This window comes from Trichomonas vaginalis, chromosome IV (genome assembly GCF_026262505.1).
Source record: "Trichomonas vaginalis G3 chromosome IV, whole genome shotgun sequence".
In the NCBI taxonomy this organism is placed as follows: Eukaryota; Parabasalia; order Trichomonadida; family Trichomonadidae; genus Trichomonas; species Trichomonas vaginalis.
In genome coordinates, this window is record NC_067206.1 from 27706957 (window position 1) to 27723212 (window position 16256).

The window sequence follows — 16256 nt, forward strand, 5'->3', positions numbered from 1 at the left end:
GCAAGTTGTTTTTCACTAAGTTTTCTCTTGGTCTCTCTGGCTTTTGTTCTTGTTTTTGTTCCTTCAGTTCGGATAAAATTTGCTCGCGAATTTCTTTCTTCAATGCTTCAACATCTATGACCCCTTGGGTGTGTCCGTAGGGCTTGTCTGAGTCATTTGACTGTAGTAAAAAACTAAATTAAAAACTTTAACCGATGTAAAATGAGCTTGTCAAAATCAGAACGAGAGTCTATTATATTAAATGACGCCAGAGGAATACAACATCCTTTCTATTATGTAAGTCAGAGTAAAGATGGTAAAATATATGTAAGAAAAAGAAAGGTTCCATTAGCGAATACAGAGAGCGACAACATTAAGGTGCATGGCAAGGGCGAAGCCACGAAGCCCATATAAAACCTTCTGTTCAAACTGAAAAGTCAATAGAACAAGAAGAAAAGAAGCCAGATGTTCTTCTTCAATAACGAACCAAGAGCTTATTGCAAAGTTCGTGAATTTCATTGAAAAGCAAACCGAGTCAAAGAACCCTGACCCGCCAGTGAAAGAAGTTGAGACAAAAGAGAATGTACAGTTCATTGAAAATGTCAAGAAACAACTTCCACCACGAATGCCAAGAAGAAGAGTGAGAATAATGAAGTAAATAGATATTTTTATCTGAAGTAAATACATGCAGAACGAACAGCTAAACGAATTTACTCCAGCAGAGCATATTCATCAGATTCGCTCATATTTCGATATCATAGACAATGCAGTTCAAATTGGTGACACTAATAGAAAATATTCTGACGCAAAGATTCCATCACAACCTGGAACTGCTAAAGATAACACATGGGTAACATTCAATCTCTCACCTCCTGGTGAAAATATGTTGGACCTTTACAATACATTCATTACGTATAAAATGGAAGGTCAATTTATTGTAGATAAAGAAATTGGTTCAGGTTCCAATAAAACAAACCCACCAGGATTTTGGATTGGTTTCGATGACGCTTTCTATGCAGTTGCTGGATATCAAATCCTTGCAAATGGTCGTATCGTATATTCTCAAGACAACGCAAGAGAAGAAGCATATATAACTTCAAACTCACAAACTACCGAACAAATAAAGAAAGTAGATGTTTTCTCAAAGACTCGACATGAAGATGTATGGAGTCATTCGGAACATGCAGAACAGGACAAATTGTTAGTGGTCCAATTACAGCAGGAAAATCATTTGATTTTAAGCTTCGTTTAAGAATTCCTGTTAGAAGATTCCTTCCATTAGAAGCTATTCGATTTATTCCAGCTTTTGCAGGAAACATTCAGCTTAAAGTAAAGTTCAGTAGCGACGCCTTACAATGCACATCTATATCTGTAAATGATATCATTGCTTTCAATCCAACTCTTAAAGTTGCATTTGCTTCAGATTCAAATCCACCGACAAATAAATTTGTTCCATGGAATGAACCATTCACTATGATAACGAAGGCAGTAGAAGCTAGTGGAACAGTTACTATTACAACTGTAAACCAGCAACTATTTCGAACAAAGATGGATTTTAATGAATGTTTCATTCATCCAAAGTCATTCTCTTTAGACCCTAACATTTATACAGAACTTGTAGAACATTATACAAACGAGGCTTTATGTTTTCCTGTTAAAGTTATGGATTGGATTCCTATGGACGGTTCATTCTCAAAGAATACAGATAGTTCAAGTGCAACATTTACAGCAGCTTATACGCCTATTAATGTTAAAAGTATTTGGGCACTATTTAGAAAGAAAGACAACTATTATGTTAATTTTGAGAACCCTAAGTTTAAATATCTTCAGCTTTCCATGGGAGCTTATGGAAATATGCCTGCAGAACCTGAAAAATCATATGGACCTGTATTTTATGAAATGGTTGCGAACGCTTGCAATACAAACAATGATATGATAGGATTTAATGAAGATGTTATGAGGTCATTGGTGGATGATGGTAGTGTGGAACATAAATGGGATAGCTATGACAACACACATTTCTTATGTGGTTTTCCAACAGAAGTGGACTTTTGCTTCCAGCAAGGTCAAACATCTACTGCTCCAATAACATACAAATTGTCTGTTAAAGGACCTATTGAACTAGCAACTGAAAATGTACCAAAGCCACTTATTGGATTTATGAGGGATTGTTGCTTTGCAATACAAGTAAGACAGTCAGGCATACCAATAATAAGACTTGACGACTATAACTTAGCAGCGGACGACAGTGAGGAATAAAGGATGAACGTTTATTTTTAAAGCTTATAAATGAGTTCTTCATCAAGCTCTCGTGAACCTTCACCATCTATGAAACAAACTTTACCAAACGATTATGGAGCACCTATTGAATATTTCTTACGAGCTGCACAATGGCAAAGAGCAGTCTCACCAAGGTTAGGTGTTCCACCAGCTCCTGTCAAAAATAGCATTTGGTCAAGTCCTTATATAAAATATGGTCTCCCACTAGGTTTGCTAGCTACAGCAGGAGCAGTTATGATGTTGAAAAGAAACAAAGCAAATGTTATAAATAATACTGAAGTAGCTGAATTTGAACAAACTCCGACACCATCACAAGCAAAACCTTCAATGACTCCTGAACCTATGAAAGTACAAACTCCTGTTCAAAAGTCAACTCCTAAACCGACTCCAACATTTAAACCAGAACCTACTCCTCAAATAAATCGTAAAACTCCTGCGTTTCCTTACTGAAAAAATAACGTTATTTTTATTTAATATTAAAATTTTTATTTGATTGAAATGACGACTAAAGTCACTGAAGCAATGAAACAAAAGTTTTTGGTAGAATACATTAAATCAGGAGCGGTTCCAGAAGGTTTTTACGTTCATACTATGAAGGATGGTAGAGTTCAGTTTAGAAAGATAAAGCAACCATTAGATAGAGAAGGTATATTAAGGAAGATTAAACTTCATGAGGACAACATTGCTGAACTTAAGAAGAAGTTAGAAGAGTTGGAGAAAGGAAGAGAGTTATAAAGTAATGAATTCAAGTGGGTGAAAAAAGAGGTGAAAAAAGAGGTGACATCTCACCACTTCACCTAAATTTATTTTTGTGCTATGTTTTCATACGTGTGAGGGTGGTGATATCATTAATTCTTAAGTTTATTTTTATATTTTACTGAAAATTTTTATTTGGATGTAAATGACAGAACAAAAGCAACTCATTCGAATTCCACAGTATAACAAACATACATTTAAACATTTATTCTTCCTTCCTGAGCATAACATGTTCTTTCAAATACATCCGAGACCAGTTGACTTTTCATTGACTGTGTATAAAGATAGAAATAGTTATATCATTAAACCATACGATGACGAAGGTAAGTTATGTAAATTGTACGTTAAGAAGTTAGAGAAAGTTTATGGCTTCAAGTATGACTACAATAGGGTTAACACTGATGATGAAGATATTGAGGAAAATTTATGAGAACATTAGTGAAGTCGTTAGTGAGAACGATAGTGAGAACGTTTATTTTTACATTAGTGAGTTCGTTAGTGAAGTGAAGTGGGTGGTGGTTTTGTAAATATTTAAGGTTAAGTTAGTGTTGTCGTTTGTGTTGTAAAATATATGTTAACGGTTTCGTAAATATTTAAGGTTAAGTTGGTGTTGTCGTTTGTGTTGCAAAATATACGTTAACAGTTTTGTAAATATTTAAGGTTAAGTTAGTGTTGTCGTTTGTGTTGCAAAATATACGTTAACAGTTTTGTAAAGTGTCAAATTCACAAGTATTGGGTAAGGAAGCGCGCAGTGCCTCAGTACACGACTTAACCATACTAACTCTACTTTCACTTTGTTCTACTCTTCTTCTTTGGTGTCGCTTTTGGTAACTTGCCCTCTGCTTCAAGTTGTTGCATCTTTGCCTCATGTTCACCTAGTATGTTGTAAATTTCCCATGTCCTTTTTGCCTTTGGGCTCTGGTCGCCCATCTCAGGTAACCTATATCCTAGAAAGATTTTGTCATAGTTTGTATTTGAGTCTTCGCGTATTGTTTGCATGACTCTTTCCTGAGTTTCCGGTTCAAGCTCTTCAAACAGAGCTTGTCCATATGGAATAAGCTCGTTTCCAAATATATGTTTTTGTAGCCATTCTGGTTTTCTTTCCATGTTACCAATAATATCTTTTGTGAATGGGAAAGCTTTTACCCAATGTTTCAGTCTTGCGTCATTTATTTCTGTAGTTGATTTTATTTTGTCAAGGAACATGTTTTTCAATACTAACATTTCATTTGGTACTGTCCATTTGAGTTTTCTTAAATATTCATCCATTCTCGGTTCATTGTCTGCAAAGTAAGTTTTTATGACATTTTGCAAACTTTCGTTTGCAAGGTCATGTACAATAGGTTCTCTTCCTTCTCTCTCCCTAACTTTCTTTCTAAACTCTTCACCAAATATACCATCTCTATGGTTCTGTGTAGTTCTTTGAGATAAATGTTCTAGAACGTCAGGTGTTATATTTCCATCAGCCATGTTCATTTCATACTGGTCCAAAATATCTGCATCTTTCATATCTTTCAATGGCATTAAAGCCGCGCTGAAAATACCAGCTATATCTGGTTCACCATTCACTTCCATTGCGTCTACAACTTCTTGGAATTGAGGTTGTAAGTTTATGAACCACCTATCCGGATTAGCTTTATGACCCCATCTCATTGTAGTTCCATAGTCTGCAGAAACAAAAGTAGGTTTGTTTCCATATTGGTTAGGTTCTGAATGAACTTTAAACAATGTTTCATTTCTATATGTTTTGTTGAAATTTAACCTTTTATTTTCACCGAGTTCAGCCAAAGATTGAACGTTATATGGTCGTAAGTAAAAAGGATTATTGTATTTGCGTACATTTTCTTTCAGTACTTCCATTCTATGCTGAATATTTTCATCTGATGTTGGAGTCTTTTGTATGTCGGCGAACATTTTTCGATATTCTTCTACTATGTCAGCCGAATTTTTCTTAGACTCTTGGAAAGATTCCATATTCTCCGCATACACTTGTTGAGGGTCAAGATTTTTCGGCTGTTCCAAATCTTCATCTAGTTCTGTGAAGTTAGTTTCCAAAGGAGGGACTTGTTCGTTTCCTTCAGGCTCTTCTAGCTGTTGTTGCTGAACTATTTCTTCCATGTCTGGTTGTATCTGAACTTCTTCCTGTGGAGTTTCTTGTACCTCATCTGCTGGCATTTCATATATTCCGAGACCGTTTTTAAAAAGTTCCCTATCTAAGTCATCCGGACTCATAAACCTTTCTTCTTTCGTTCCGTCTCTATTTTTTACGCGTTTCATGAAGAGAGTTGAATTATCATTTAGCTCTGACACCAAATATCTCGGAGTAAATTCATTCATGTCATTTGGATGATATGCTATTAAATCATATCCCTTAGCGAGCTTGTATTTTCCAGGTTTGAAATTATATCCCATTTGATGCTGAACCATAAAGCTAAATAGGTTCGGGTCAGTATTTCCTTCCTTGAACTTTCTAATAGCTTCTTTATATCTGTCACTAAAGTCAAGAGTATCTGGGTAACCATAATCTTCCTTAAGCATTTTTAAGAATTCTTGGTTTCCTTTTTCTCTACTTCTTTTATGTCCTTGCTCTGTTTGTGGTTGTTGTTGTGCAGGGTTTTGAACTGTTGGTTGTTGTGCTGGTTGTGGAGGTGGTTGTTGTGCAGGGTTTTGAACTGTTGGTTGCTGTGTTGGTTGTTGTTGTGGTGCTGGATTTTGAACTGTTGGTTGCTGTGCTGGATTTTGAACTGTTGGTTTTGGTTGTTGTTGTGGTGCTGGATTTTGAACTGTTGGTTGTTGTGTTGGTTTTGGTGCATGCCTGTGTCTGTGTCCATGTGACGATGTAAATGTTTTAGGTAGTCCTGGTGCAGGTGCTTCTCTTGGAGGGTTTGGTGGTATATAAGTTCCACCAGCTGGCACATATGTTCCATCTGCAGCATAATGTCCTACCTGACTTTTCGTTTTTAAGAAAGCATTTACTAGGTCTGTTTTGGTCTGTTGTAACTCTTTTTCTTGACTTTCCACAACAGTTGCTCTAACGGCGTCATAGGCACTTTGAACTGCCTGTCTCGTTGCTGCATCTGTTATTTTCGTCATATTTTGTGCTACTTCTCTTAACTCTTTGTCGAAACCTTCAGACTTCAGTTTCTTTCCAGATGAGAAGTCGTTCACTAGTTTCACCTTACTATGAAGAGCTTCGAAGGCATTCTTAAAGTCAGCATTCATTAAAGCTTCATTTGAACTGTCTTCATCCGCTTGTATTTTTGTCCTTATTGACCCTATAAGTTGGACTGCTTTAGCGTTGGCTTGGGCATCTAACCAGTCATTATTAGCTTTTATATATTCTGCGCTTTTCATTGCCTTTTGCATGGCTGCGTCGTTATTTTTACTTTCTTGTGCTAAGTTTTCATACTGTACGGTTTGGTTTTGCAACTGTAAAAGTTTTTCTGCCTTTACATTTGCTTCAACTTCTTTTTTATACTCATCGCTATCCATATATGTCTTCAGGGCTTTTTGTTTTATTTCTTCATCTTCAGTACTTTATATTGAGTAGTATGGTTTTTCAAATTTATAACATCTTGTTCCATTTTTGCTAATTCTGCTGCTTTTTCTGACACTTTTTTCGCATATTCCTCTGTACTTAGTTCTTTCAGTTGTTCTTCTTTCTTTCTTTTTCTCTACGTTTAACTCATTGAGTTTCTTTGTGTGTCTGTCATATTCTAGTTTCTTTTCGTTTTCACTTATTTGTTTCTGTATGTCTATGTTTGACTTTTTGACATCTGTTATTTGATTTTTGAGTGAACTCAAATTCATTTGACTTTGAGGGTTATAAGCTGTTCCGTCTGCAGCTCCACCATAGCCTGCCATTTTCGCTAAAAGTGCCGCTCTTAAACCTCCACTCTGTGCACCAATAACTCGGTTTAAAAGCATAGGGTTGCTTGACATTTGTTGCAGCATAGTGGGGTCATTCATCATTTGTTGTTGCAACTGTTGTTGTGGTGTCAGTTTTACTATTGGATGTTTCAATGCTCCCTTCCTCTTACGTATATTCTTACGTAGCTTACGTGGCATTTTAAGTGAAGTAAAAAACGGTTTTTGACAGATGTTTATATGACACTTTTTGTTCAGCACAAAAAACTACTCGGTCAAAGTGTTGTCAGTTTTGTAAAATAACCGTCCTATCTCATTCTATAAGGGGAAAAATGCTTCTCAAAGTATACTTCCTTGGAACGCCTGTAACTTTTCCTGTAGCGACAATAGACCCTTACTTGTCCGGACAAAGTTATACCATTTTGAGTGCTCTACAAAAAAGTCAACGGCTGGCTCGTCCTCAGAAATTTTTTATGGGCTAGAGGGCGCAACGCGCCTGGAAGCCCTCCGAATAAAAACTTCATTTATACTAAACATCTTCGGGGCTAGAGGGCGCAACGCGCCTGGAAGCCCTCCGAATATAAACTTCATTTATACTAAACATCTTCAGGGCTAGAGGGCGCAACGCGCCTGGAAGCCCCACTACCTTTTTTTTTGGATTATCATTTCATACTGAATCATATTAAAATGTCGAGTTCTTCGATCACTCTTTTAATTTCGCCCGATAAAAATCTCTCAATTACTCACCTTATACGCAATTGAGAGTAATAAATAAATATCATGAATGATGCTATAAAATCACTGAAAGACCTTGCAGAAAAGAAGAATCTTTTCCCAGCAGAACGCATCATATGTACAAATGTTATAAATTTAGAAAAATCAATGAAAGATTCTCTAACTGAAGAAAATTCAAAAGATTCAATTAATGCTCTTCAGTCAGTGCTTGAAATCAACTCCGGAAACCTAAGTTTACAACTGTCATGCAGAATAGAACATGGTATGGCACTAATTACATCAAAATTTCCTCAAATAAATTTGGATGAAATTATTAAAAGCTTTATAGCGAAACCAACACCGGCAAAAGTTTATGTAATAGGTATGCTATTTTACGAAAATGCTGCTAAATGCATAGATATAATTCCTGATCTAATGAAAATAAAAATGGAGGAAAAACATCCAATTTTTTATGCAATTGAAACAATTTTCGCGAAAAACTTACCAGGATTAGAGCCATTTATTAAAAATGTTTTAGAATATTTAAAACAAAATTCAAATACAACAAATGAAGCAGCACAGTTCTATATGGTTCAATTGATGATGAAAATAATACGAATTAAGCAAGATACAGAGAACGAGCTCGTTGAAATTGCGAAAATAATTATGAATAACGCAACATCACGTTTTGTAATTGATTATATATGCCGATTACTCGCCTTTATTGGATGCTCGTCATTAAGAGGCGGTACTAAGCCAGAAAGCATGAAACACGCTTTATATTTCATTTGTATCTTTCCAAATTACATCCATAAGACGTTCGGACACTTCTTCCATTGTTTGAACATCGAATACATACAATATCATATTGAAACTTTGACTAATTTTGTTATTGACTACTGTCCCTCCCAATTTCCTTTACTTACATGCGTTTTAATGCCAGAGCATCGTAAGAGTTTGTACACTTTCTTCGAAAACAACGAAAATTTCAGAACAAACTTAGAAATTTTCGATACTCTCGCTTGGGATGAGCAAACATCATTTAATGTTGCTGGATTCGCTTTCGATATGGTCTCCTCGAAGGATGAAGCACAAAGAATTAAAGGTTCGAACTATTTTACAACATTATATTCCCGAAATCACGATTTAGCCTACAGATTCCTTCAGCACTCCCTATTATTCTTAGAGATGCCACCAGAGGGATTGCCTCATCTCAATAAGAATATAATTGGCAAAGCTTTGGTCGCTGCAAATATCATATCAAGTACAGACATCAAAGATAACATCATTAGAGGTAGCGAGGAGCGAATCACAGCATTTCTAAATCGCGCTCTTGATGAAACAGAGATCTTTGACGCTGAATTTTCTGCAGCATTTATATTATTAAGCAGTTTACCAGAGAGAATCATACCATTTGACTTGGTTTTTGATGCCTTGAAGAGATTCCGCCAGCTATTTAAGGATACTCCTTTCACAACTCCAAAGATGAAAAAGAAATCCAAATTCGTAGGGGAAACAGTAGCTGTTTTCCTTGCAGCTCATCCTTATATCACTAAAACAGACAAGACCTTTGAACTGATGCTCAATAATCCTGATTCTTTCTCATCAAAAGTTATTTCTTTGGCCGCCTTCTTGGCTTTCCCTAAGATGCAGAGTGCTCCGTCAACACTAAATAGAATCGCAAACAAATTGTTACCAGAAATTCAATCCATACGACCAAATGGAGATTTCATTCAATATCTTGTCCAAAAACCAATGATTACTAAGATCGGATTGATATTTGGATCGCAAATGAAATTGCCCAAATGGAGTTCTGCGTTTATTTACTTGAACGATGAAGATTTCGATATCAGAATCTCTCAAAATTTTTCTGAATTTGTCAACGCAATTCCAAAAGAAAATGTCACTTTTTATATATCGTTCTTAACAAAATCCGAAGGCCAATTAGCGACAAACATTGTATTAATCAACAATTTATTGAAAGACAATGTTACAGCGAAGTTTTTACCAGAAAATACTTTGGATTATTTGTTAGATTCGATATCCAAATTTGGAACATCAAGGAAAGTCCAAATCATGTCGGAAAACGTTGCAATGCTATTGAATCATTACAACTATCTCGACTATTGCCTCGAACAAAGCCAGAAACTCTCTCAAAAACACAAATGCTATCTTTTTTCCGCAATTTTTTCATTGACGAAAACGAATTTAACAAATGAAAAACTGTATCAAATGATGATGGAAATGATAGCATCTTCCAAGGTCAAATCAAATTCCCCTGTCGCTTTGAACGCATTGAGTTATTTGTTCACGGAACATTTCACTGAATTCACCGACCAAAAATTTTCATTCGACCAATTAATTTTTTTGATCGATTTAATGAACACTAATCTCAGTTTAGACCCATATATATTATACCACATGCATGTATTCTTTACCTCCTTGTTACATACATGTATTGCGTCCTTGAAAACTAATGACGAATACTTGTTTTCTGTTCGTCAAATTTTGTCATTATTTTCTTTGACGCAAATTCCTTTTGCTCATCAAATTTACTACAGAACAATTCGCTCTGTGTTGTCAATATGTCCTTCGCTTATTGACGAATATAAAGATGAGTACCCACACATCGGATTAATGTCTGTTGCACAGTCTTTGAACGCATGTGGTTTGTACAGTGATTTGATCTCTTTGAACAAAACTCCGAAAAAATTTGAATTATATTTGAATAGATTGCCTCAAATATTATTGTTATTGCAGTATTCTAATGACAGCAGAGCTTCTGATTATGTACTAAGTGTTGCGCACTTGTTTACAAGGTTGGATTTCGATGTTTCGAAGTTTAATGATTTCTTGAATTTAATTAAGAAAGTTTTGGTCGAAGGAATCATTCCAAACATCGGACATTCACTTGTAGGTGCTAAAAATGAAGTTAAGAAGTGCATTTTGGAAGTTTTGAAGATTTTGACCAAAAATTTGAAATTTGATCAAAAAGAAGAAACATGGCAACGAGATATAACAAGCTGTGCCATCAATCCGATCATGAATAGAGAACAGGAACATTATCCAGCTTGTTTTAGCGTTCTTTTGAACGTAATTGAAAAATTCGGAATTGAATCTATCGAAAAGGAGCTTGCACAAGCTGCAGCAAGAGGTTTTAACTGTCTGGATGACTCAAGCACTTTCCTGAATAAGCTTTTACCTCTTTTCTTCGCTGATTCTGAAAAACATTTTGAATATCTCAAAATTTATTTCAACGGAATCGAAAACATGATATTGATGACACCTCCTTTTATGCAGACATTTACTTTAATTGTGCAAAATCTTCAAAATGAAAAGGTTTTGGCCGCAATTAAATCAAATATTCCGAAATTTGTTACTTTTGTCAAAGATTTCGTTGCAACAGCCATGGAAATCATGGACAAGAATATCGATAACAATGCCCAAGTAGGAATATTCTTTACGGGATGGTCCAATTTCTTGGAATCTTGTGTTTTGTTCCAAAAATACACAAATGTCGAAATTATCGACAATTTATCCGTAATTTCATTTTGCTGTGATGAAATTACGAGATGTAAGAACCAATGGAGAGTTGTTGGAGCTGTTAATGGCTTAAAATCCGTATTTAATAACTTCGAAATCTCCGACCAAGAATCGATTTCCAATTTACAAGATACTCTAAAATCATCTGAATCCAAATTATCAGAAGATGATCGTAATAATTTGAAGAAATTTATATAATTTTTTTTTTAACTGTAAATAATTTATATTTAACTATCATTTAATAAACAAATGATTTATTTGTATTTTTATTCAATTTTTGGGAGATAATCGTCTGGATATAACCTATATGACAACATATCAAGGAAAGTGGCAATAGCAAACACACCGCCAAGGATGGACATCAACTCGGTAACTAAATCCATCAAAGATGAATTCTGAGAACTAACAATTCCGATAAGAGAAACGTCATAACTGAAGAAAACACCAGGATACTTAGTACTGTTACTACCTCTATAGTTCTGATAGCTACTAGCACCAAATGAGAATACGCGGCCGTCTAAATTGATGGGGACTGCACGTAAAAAGTATATCATTTTCATTCTTCCTGTTTTCTGTTGGATTTCTGTATGTCCATCTAATGGATAATATGAATTAGCTGTAGGCATGCCAATAGAGAAATGATTAATCGTATGCGAGAAATTCATTTCGTCAATATTAATTCCAAGGTCTTCGTAATAGTGATCATGCTCGCCATTTATATTGTAGCTTTCTCCTGGAGCAACGTGAAATGTTCCTGGAGCTCTGTGAACTGTTAATGTTCCATGAACTCTACAAGCTTCACCTTTCATTGCGATCAATTCCTCTTTGTAGCCTTCGTCAACACATTGCTGAATATGAATGATCGGTGGTGGCGGTCTGTTATTAGCTTTGAAAGCTTTTCGAACTTCTTTGCAAGTATTGCAGCAGCCAGATTTCTGCCCATAGCAATTTCCACAATATCCAGGATCTTTTGTAACAGAAGAATTCTTTGGATATGATTTCTTTAAGATAGGATTTCCTTTTTCATCAAATCTTTCCATTCTAACATGGCCTTCGTAAGATTCATCTGATTCTTTAATATTGTCTATAACATCAACATGTAAATATGAGCATGGTATATGTTTCATCATGATATCGAAATTTATATCCATTTTTGGAAGATGTTCTGTATCAATAATTCTATTATTAATAAATGGTAGCTGTGGAGTATTCACGACAAATTTTTGTGTTAAAGGAGAGTTTGTCCAAGCTTGAAATCTTAAAATAAAAAGAATTACCATCGAAATTACTGAAAGAACAGCAATTATTCCTCCAGAATTCGTTCTACTCCTCATATCATCATCAAATTTGGGGAAAATATCCCATTTTCTGATGAATTGATACATAGGAATGTCACTTTTTATGAAATTAAAATCAACAATGCATTCCTAATTTTCTATTTGCATGTTGTATTACTTTTCATCCTGAACAAATGATAGCTATATAAATTTATGCTATATTTCGAAGCCTAGGTACTTATGGAATTTTGAAATCATGAAATTTATAAGCTATCGGTCTTTTGATCATGCAGAGAATGTGCCCGTGTAGCAGATATTTAACATTCATTGCTATTTTTTTGATAATAATGAAATTCCCGATCGTTTTTGCTAAATCCTTTGTATGAAATTACAAAAATGAGAGCAAATTATATAACAGCGGTATTACATGATGATGATAGCAAAAAACACAAAATATACGTTGTTTGTCAAAAAATAATTAACTCGGATGACCTTGCGATATTATGATAGTTAAAAAAAAAAAAAAAAAAAAAAAAAAAAAAAAAAAAAAAAAAAAAAGGTAGTGGGGCTTCCAGGCACTTCGTGCCCTCTAGCCCTGAAGATGTTTAGTATAAATGAAGTTTTTATTCGGAAAATTGTTAGTCTTCTGGGTCGAAAACATTATATAATGTGTCGCTTTTCACAAATTATATATGTTTTCATGCTTTGTCACTTTTCTGTCACTTTTCAGGAAAAAAACATTTTTATTATTATATATAAATGAATTTTACAAAACCACCGTTACCGTTCTTTGGAAATAAGAGTAGATGTAAAGATATTATATTGAGAGAACTTAAGAAACTACCGAATGGTCTAACATTTGTAGATTTGTTCGGTGGAAGTTTCTATATATCCCATTTGTGCCATACAATATTCCCAGACTCAAAGATTATATGCAATGACTTCGACAACTATATGGACCGTCTCAAACATATACCAGACACAAACAATATATTGAAAGAGTTAAAAGAAAAGATACCTATAGGTAAGATGGAACGTATACCATTAGATAAGAAAAATATTGTGAGAGAGGTTTTGAAAAAAGCAGAATATATAGACTGGATAGTATATCTGCTAGACTATTATATAGTGGTTCTATAAGAGTTCATGACATTGAAACACTTATGTCAAAAGTTTTATATCTTAACTATACAAATGTTTTCAAAGAGGACATAGAAAAATATATTGAGGGTATAGAGTTTGTGAGATGTTATTGGACAGAGTTGTATGAAAAATATAAAGACAAGGAAAATGTTTTCTTTATAGTGGACCCGCCGTTCTATAACACATGGGATTTTCAATACCAAGTAGACTGGACTTTGAGAGACTCTTTAGAAACTTTAGACGTTTTACATAACCATCCATGCTTTTACTTTACATCCGATAAAAGTGGTTTGGAAACCGTTATGAGATGGTTAGAGGACATACATGACTATGAGTTTAGATATGACAAGATAGAATATGAGAGAGGTCCTATAAACTGGAGAAAGTGTCATAACAAAGAAATTTTATTGGTAAGTAAATGTGGTTTGAAATAGGACTACTTGTTTTAGGTTTTTTCCATTGTGTCATTTACTTATTTGACGTGGCAGAAAGATATAGAGAATATGAAGATGAACCAATGCCTGCAAATGTCCAGTATATGTACTCGTAAGAGATATTTTTATCTAATATTAAATGGACGCACAGAACTTAGCGAATGCACAGCAACCTGGACAACCAAACCCAGAGAATATTCCAAATGAAGTTAGAATACAAACTGCAATGGCAAACTATGGTCAAGTGCCAACAGATGTACAAATGCAAACTGCCATGTCAAATGACGCTGCGTTAGGTTTGCCACCATGGTATGCAAATATGAGATGGAAAGAGTTTTATACAAACCCTGAAGTGGGATATAAACAACTCTATGCAGATGACGCGAACACAGGAGTTGACCCAGAGTATGTTTTCTACCAGAGGAGAAATAGAATGTATGAGCTCCAGTTAAAGAATGCAATGGAACTCAACAGGAAACGTAAGAGACTAGGCGGACATTAGATTTTTGCATATAGTAAAATGGGTTTCTTTGGAAGAATAGGAAACTTCTTTCGAAATGTTGGAAGAGGTATATGGAATGGAATAAAATCTGTCGGAAGAGGAATTTGGAACGGAGTCAAAAATATTGGTAAAAGAGTAGGTCAGTTTGTTGGTATTATACCTAAAGACCCTGAACCAGAAGAACAAGCTCCTGTTATACAACAGCCTGAACCTGCACCACAGTCTAGTTGGCAACCAAATCCAACACCTCAACCGTATTAAAAAGTTATATTTTTACCGTTCGATAGTAGTTGTATATGAAACTAAGTTCTAAGTAAAACGCGTGGTATAATGGAATTATTCTCTTTCTTCCATCTGTAGTAAACCATACTTGAAAGTCTGAAATACTTCCACTTGGTGGTTCGTATAGCTTTGTAGGTTTTTCGTAAAAGTCATTTGCCAAGCATAAGAAAGAGTTTTGAGCGCCAGAAAATGAAGCATGAACAATAATAGCAGCTGGGTCGAAAACATCTTTAAATAAATATGGTTCATCTCTTGCATATCGACTGTAAATATTTGCTAAAGGAAGTTTGACTTTCTGATTTAACATTCTTTGCAAATAATACCATGACATTGCAGTGAATTCTGTATATATTTGTTCGTCTTTCTTTGGATTGTCTTCGTAGATTTGAAATGACACTTGTGAATTTTGTTTGTCATATACAATTCTCACATAAAGTGTGCTCTCGGTATTTGCATATTCATCAGCATATTTTGCATAACATGAATTTATTTTATCTTCTATATTTTTTAACGCAGTCTGTAGAGAAGATGAAAGGTCAACTTGTATTAGCTCAATTTCTTCCCACATTTTTCGTTTCCCTTCAGATATATAATCTATATGAAACCTTACAATAAATGGAAAACTTTTATCTTCTACAGACACAAACTTCATTCTACGAAAGCCAATAGCTTTTGTGACAGATGGGTCTCTTAGCCATCTTAATGGGTAGTCAAAACGATAGCCTTCATGCTTTACGGTCTCTGTCTCAAACTTTTGACCGACATTAGTAAAAAGTTCATCTAATGGTTTAGTTGTAGCAACTCTTGAATTTTCTTTTTCTATTGGAAGCATATTTTATCTAGAATAAAAATGTCGAAAGATATTGCTTCCATGAGAGAAATACAACACAACCGACAACTCATTATGCAAGCTCTAAATAAGAACACAACAAACTTTTCAAACTATTCTAAGATATCTGAGTCATTGAAAGAAGGAAACTTAAAACTGACATTAAACCCAATGACAGATGAGTTTCTGTTTCAAGACAATAAGAACCATACTGTCTGTATAAATCCAACAAAAGGAACTTTAAACGAGAAACCTATAAATGAACTTCTTTTGAAAGCAGATGTTGACAACAAAGCTGACAAAGAATATGTAGACGATGCAATAGCAAAAGAAGAAGAAAGAGCTAACAATGCTTATGCAACAAAAGAACATACTCATCCTGAACTAGCAGACAAAACATATGTTGACAATAAAATGTCAAGTGAAGTGACAAGAGCTGAAAACGAATATTCTAAAAAGACTCATACACATTCTATATCTGAAATAACAAACTTACAAGAAACCTTAAACAGGAAAAGTGACGTTGGACATACACATACCATTGCAAATATTACAAACTTACAAGAAACCTTAAACAGGAAAAGTGACGTTGGACATACACATACATCTTCTGAAATAACAGACTTAAACGTTAGCCTTGAAAAGAAAGC

General features: G+C 34.7%; 12 protein-coding genes across 12 annotated transcripts, besides 4 other annotated features; 6 read left to right on the top strand and 6 right to left on the bottom strand.

Annotated features, from left to right (window-relative positions):
- Positions 1-3605: part of a mobile genetic element that runs on past the window's edge.
- On the top strand, positions 1453-2238 carry TVAGG3_0180000 (uncharacterized protein; the record flags this gene model as incomplete). Its single annotated transcript, XM_051225591.1, has 1 exon — positions 1453-2238. The coding sequence occupies one exon, from the start codon at positions 1453-1455 to the stop codon at positions 2236-2238; it is 786 nt and encodes a 261-aa protein (XP_051110577.1).
- On the top strand, positions 2269-2709 carry TVAGG3_0180010 (repellent protein 1 family; the record flags this gene model as incomplete). The annotated part of the gene is made up of 1 exon (XM_051225592.1): positions 2269-2709. The coding sequence occupies one exon, from the start codon at positions 2269-2271 to the stop codon at positions 2707-2709; it is 441 nt and encodes a 146-aa protein (XP_051110578.1).
- On the top strand, positions 2758-2994 carry TVAGG3_0180020 (uncharacterized protein; the record flags this gene model as incomplete). The annotated part of the gene is made up of 1 exon (XM_051225593.1): positions 2758-2994. One exon carries the CDS (start codon positions 2758-2760, stop codon positions 2992-2994), a length of 237 nt encoding a protein of 78 aa, XP_051110579.1.
- Positions 2995-3605: a terminal%2Cinverted (terminal inverted repeat of Maverick-1C transposon ID:TVAGG3_0179940).
- Positions 3606-3804: 199 nt separating this feature from the next.
- TVAGG3_0180030 (protein of unknown function, DUF4106 family) lies at positions 3805-4590 on the bottom strand (the record flags this gene model as incomplete). Its single annotated transcript, XM_051225594.1, has 1 exon — positions 3805-4590. One exon carries the CDS (start codon positions 4588-4590, stop codon positions 3805-3807), a length of 786 nt encoding a protein of 261 aa, XP_051110580.1.
- Positions 4591-5081: 491 nt separating this feature from the next.
- TVAGG3_0180040 (protein of unknown function, DUF4106 family) lies at positions 5082-5553 on the bottom strand (the record flags this gene model as incomplete). Its single annotated transcript, XM_051225595.1, has 1 exon — positions 5082-5553. A coding segment is annotated over one exon (472 nt), but the record flags the coding sequence as incomplete, so codon positions are not given.
- A 2-nt stretch (positions 5554-5555) lies between these two features.
- TVAGG3_0180050 (protein of unknown function, DUF4106 family) lies at positions 5556-5846 on the bottom strand (the record flags this gene model as incomplete). Its single annotated transcript, XM_051225596.1, has 1 exon — positions 5556-5846. One exon carries the CDS (start codon positions 5844-5846, stop codon positions 5556-5558), a length of 291 nt encoding a protein of 96 aa, XP_051110582.1.
- An 885-nt stretch (positions 5847-6731) lies between these two features.
- Positions 6732-7083, bottom strand: TVAGG3_0180060 (protein of unknown function, DUF4106 family; the record flags this gene model as incomplete). Its single annotated transcript, XM_051225597.1, has 1 exon — positions 6732-7083. A coding segment is annotated over one exon (352 nt), but the record flags the coding sequence as incomplete, so codon positions are not given.
- A 579-nt stretch (positions 7084-7662) lies between these two features.
- On the top strand, positions 7663-11337 carry TVAGG3_0180070 (uncharacterized protein; the record flags this gene model as incomplete). The annotated part of the gene is made up of 1 exon (XM_001310077.1): positions 7663-11337. One exon carries the CDS (start codon positions 7663-7665, stop codon positions 11335-11337), a length of 3675 nt encoding a protein of 1224 aa, XP_001310078.1.
- A 68-nt stretch (positions 11338-11405) lies between these two features.
- On the bottom strand, positions 11406-12510 carry TVAGG3_0180080 (vesicle-mediated transport; the record flags this gene model as incomplete). The annotated part of the gene is made up of 1 exon (XM_001310076.2): positions 11406-12473. One exon carries the CDS (start codon positions 12471-12473, stop codon positions 11406-11408), a length of 1068 nt encoding a protein of 355 aa, XP_001310077.1.
- A 434-nt stretch (positions 12511-12944) lies between these two features.
- Positions 12945-13045: a terminal%2Cinverted (terminal inverted repeat of Maverick-3 transposon ID:TVAGG3_0180090).
- Positions 12945-16256: part of a mobile genetic element that runs on past the window's edge.
- TVAGG3_0180100 (uncharacterized protein) lies at positions 14313-14495 on the top strand (the record flags this gene model as incomplete). Its single annotated transcript, XM_051225598.1, has 1 exon — positions 14313-14495. One exon carries the CDS (start codon positions 14313-14315, stop codon positions 14493-14495), a length of 183 nt encoding a protein of 60 aa, XP_051110584.1.
- TVAGG3_0180110 (serine threonine-protein phosphatase family) lies at positions 14514-14756 on the top strand (the record flags this gene model as incomplete). Its single annotated transcript, XM_051225599.1, has 1 exon — positions 14514-14756. The coding sequence occupies one exon, from the start codon at positions 14514-14516 to the stop codon at positions 14754-14756; it is 243 nt and encodes an 80-aa protein (XP_051110585.1).
- TVAGG3_0180120 (uncharacterized protein) lies at positions 14761-15609 on the bottom strand (the record flags this gene model as incomplete). The annotated part of the gene is made up of 1 exon (XM_051225600.1): positions 14761-15609. The coding sequence occupies one exon, from the start codon at positions 15607-15609 to the stop codon at positions 14761-14763; it is 849 nt and encodes a 282-aa protein (XP_051110586.1).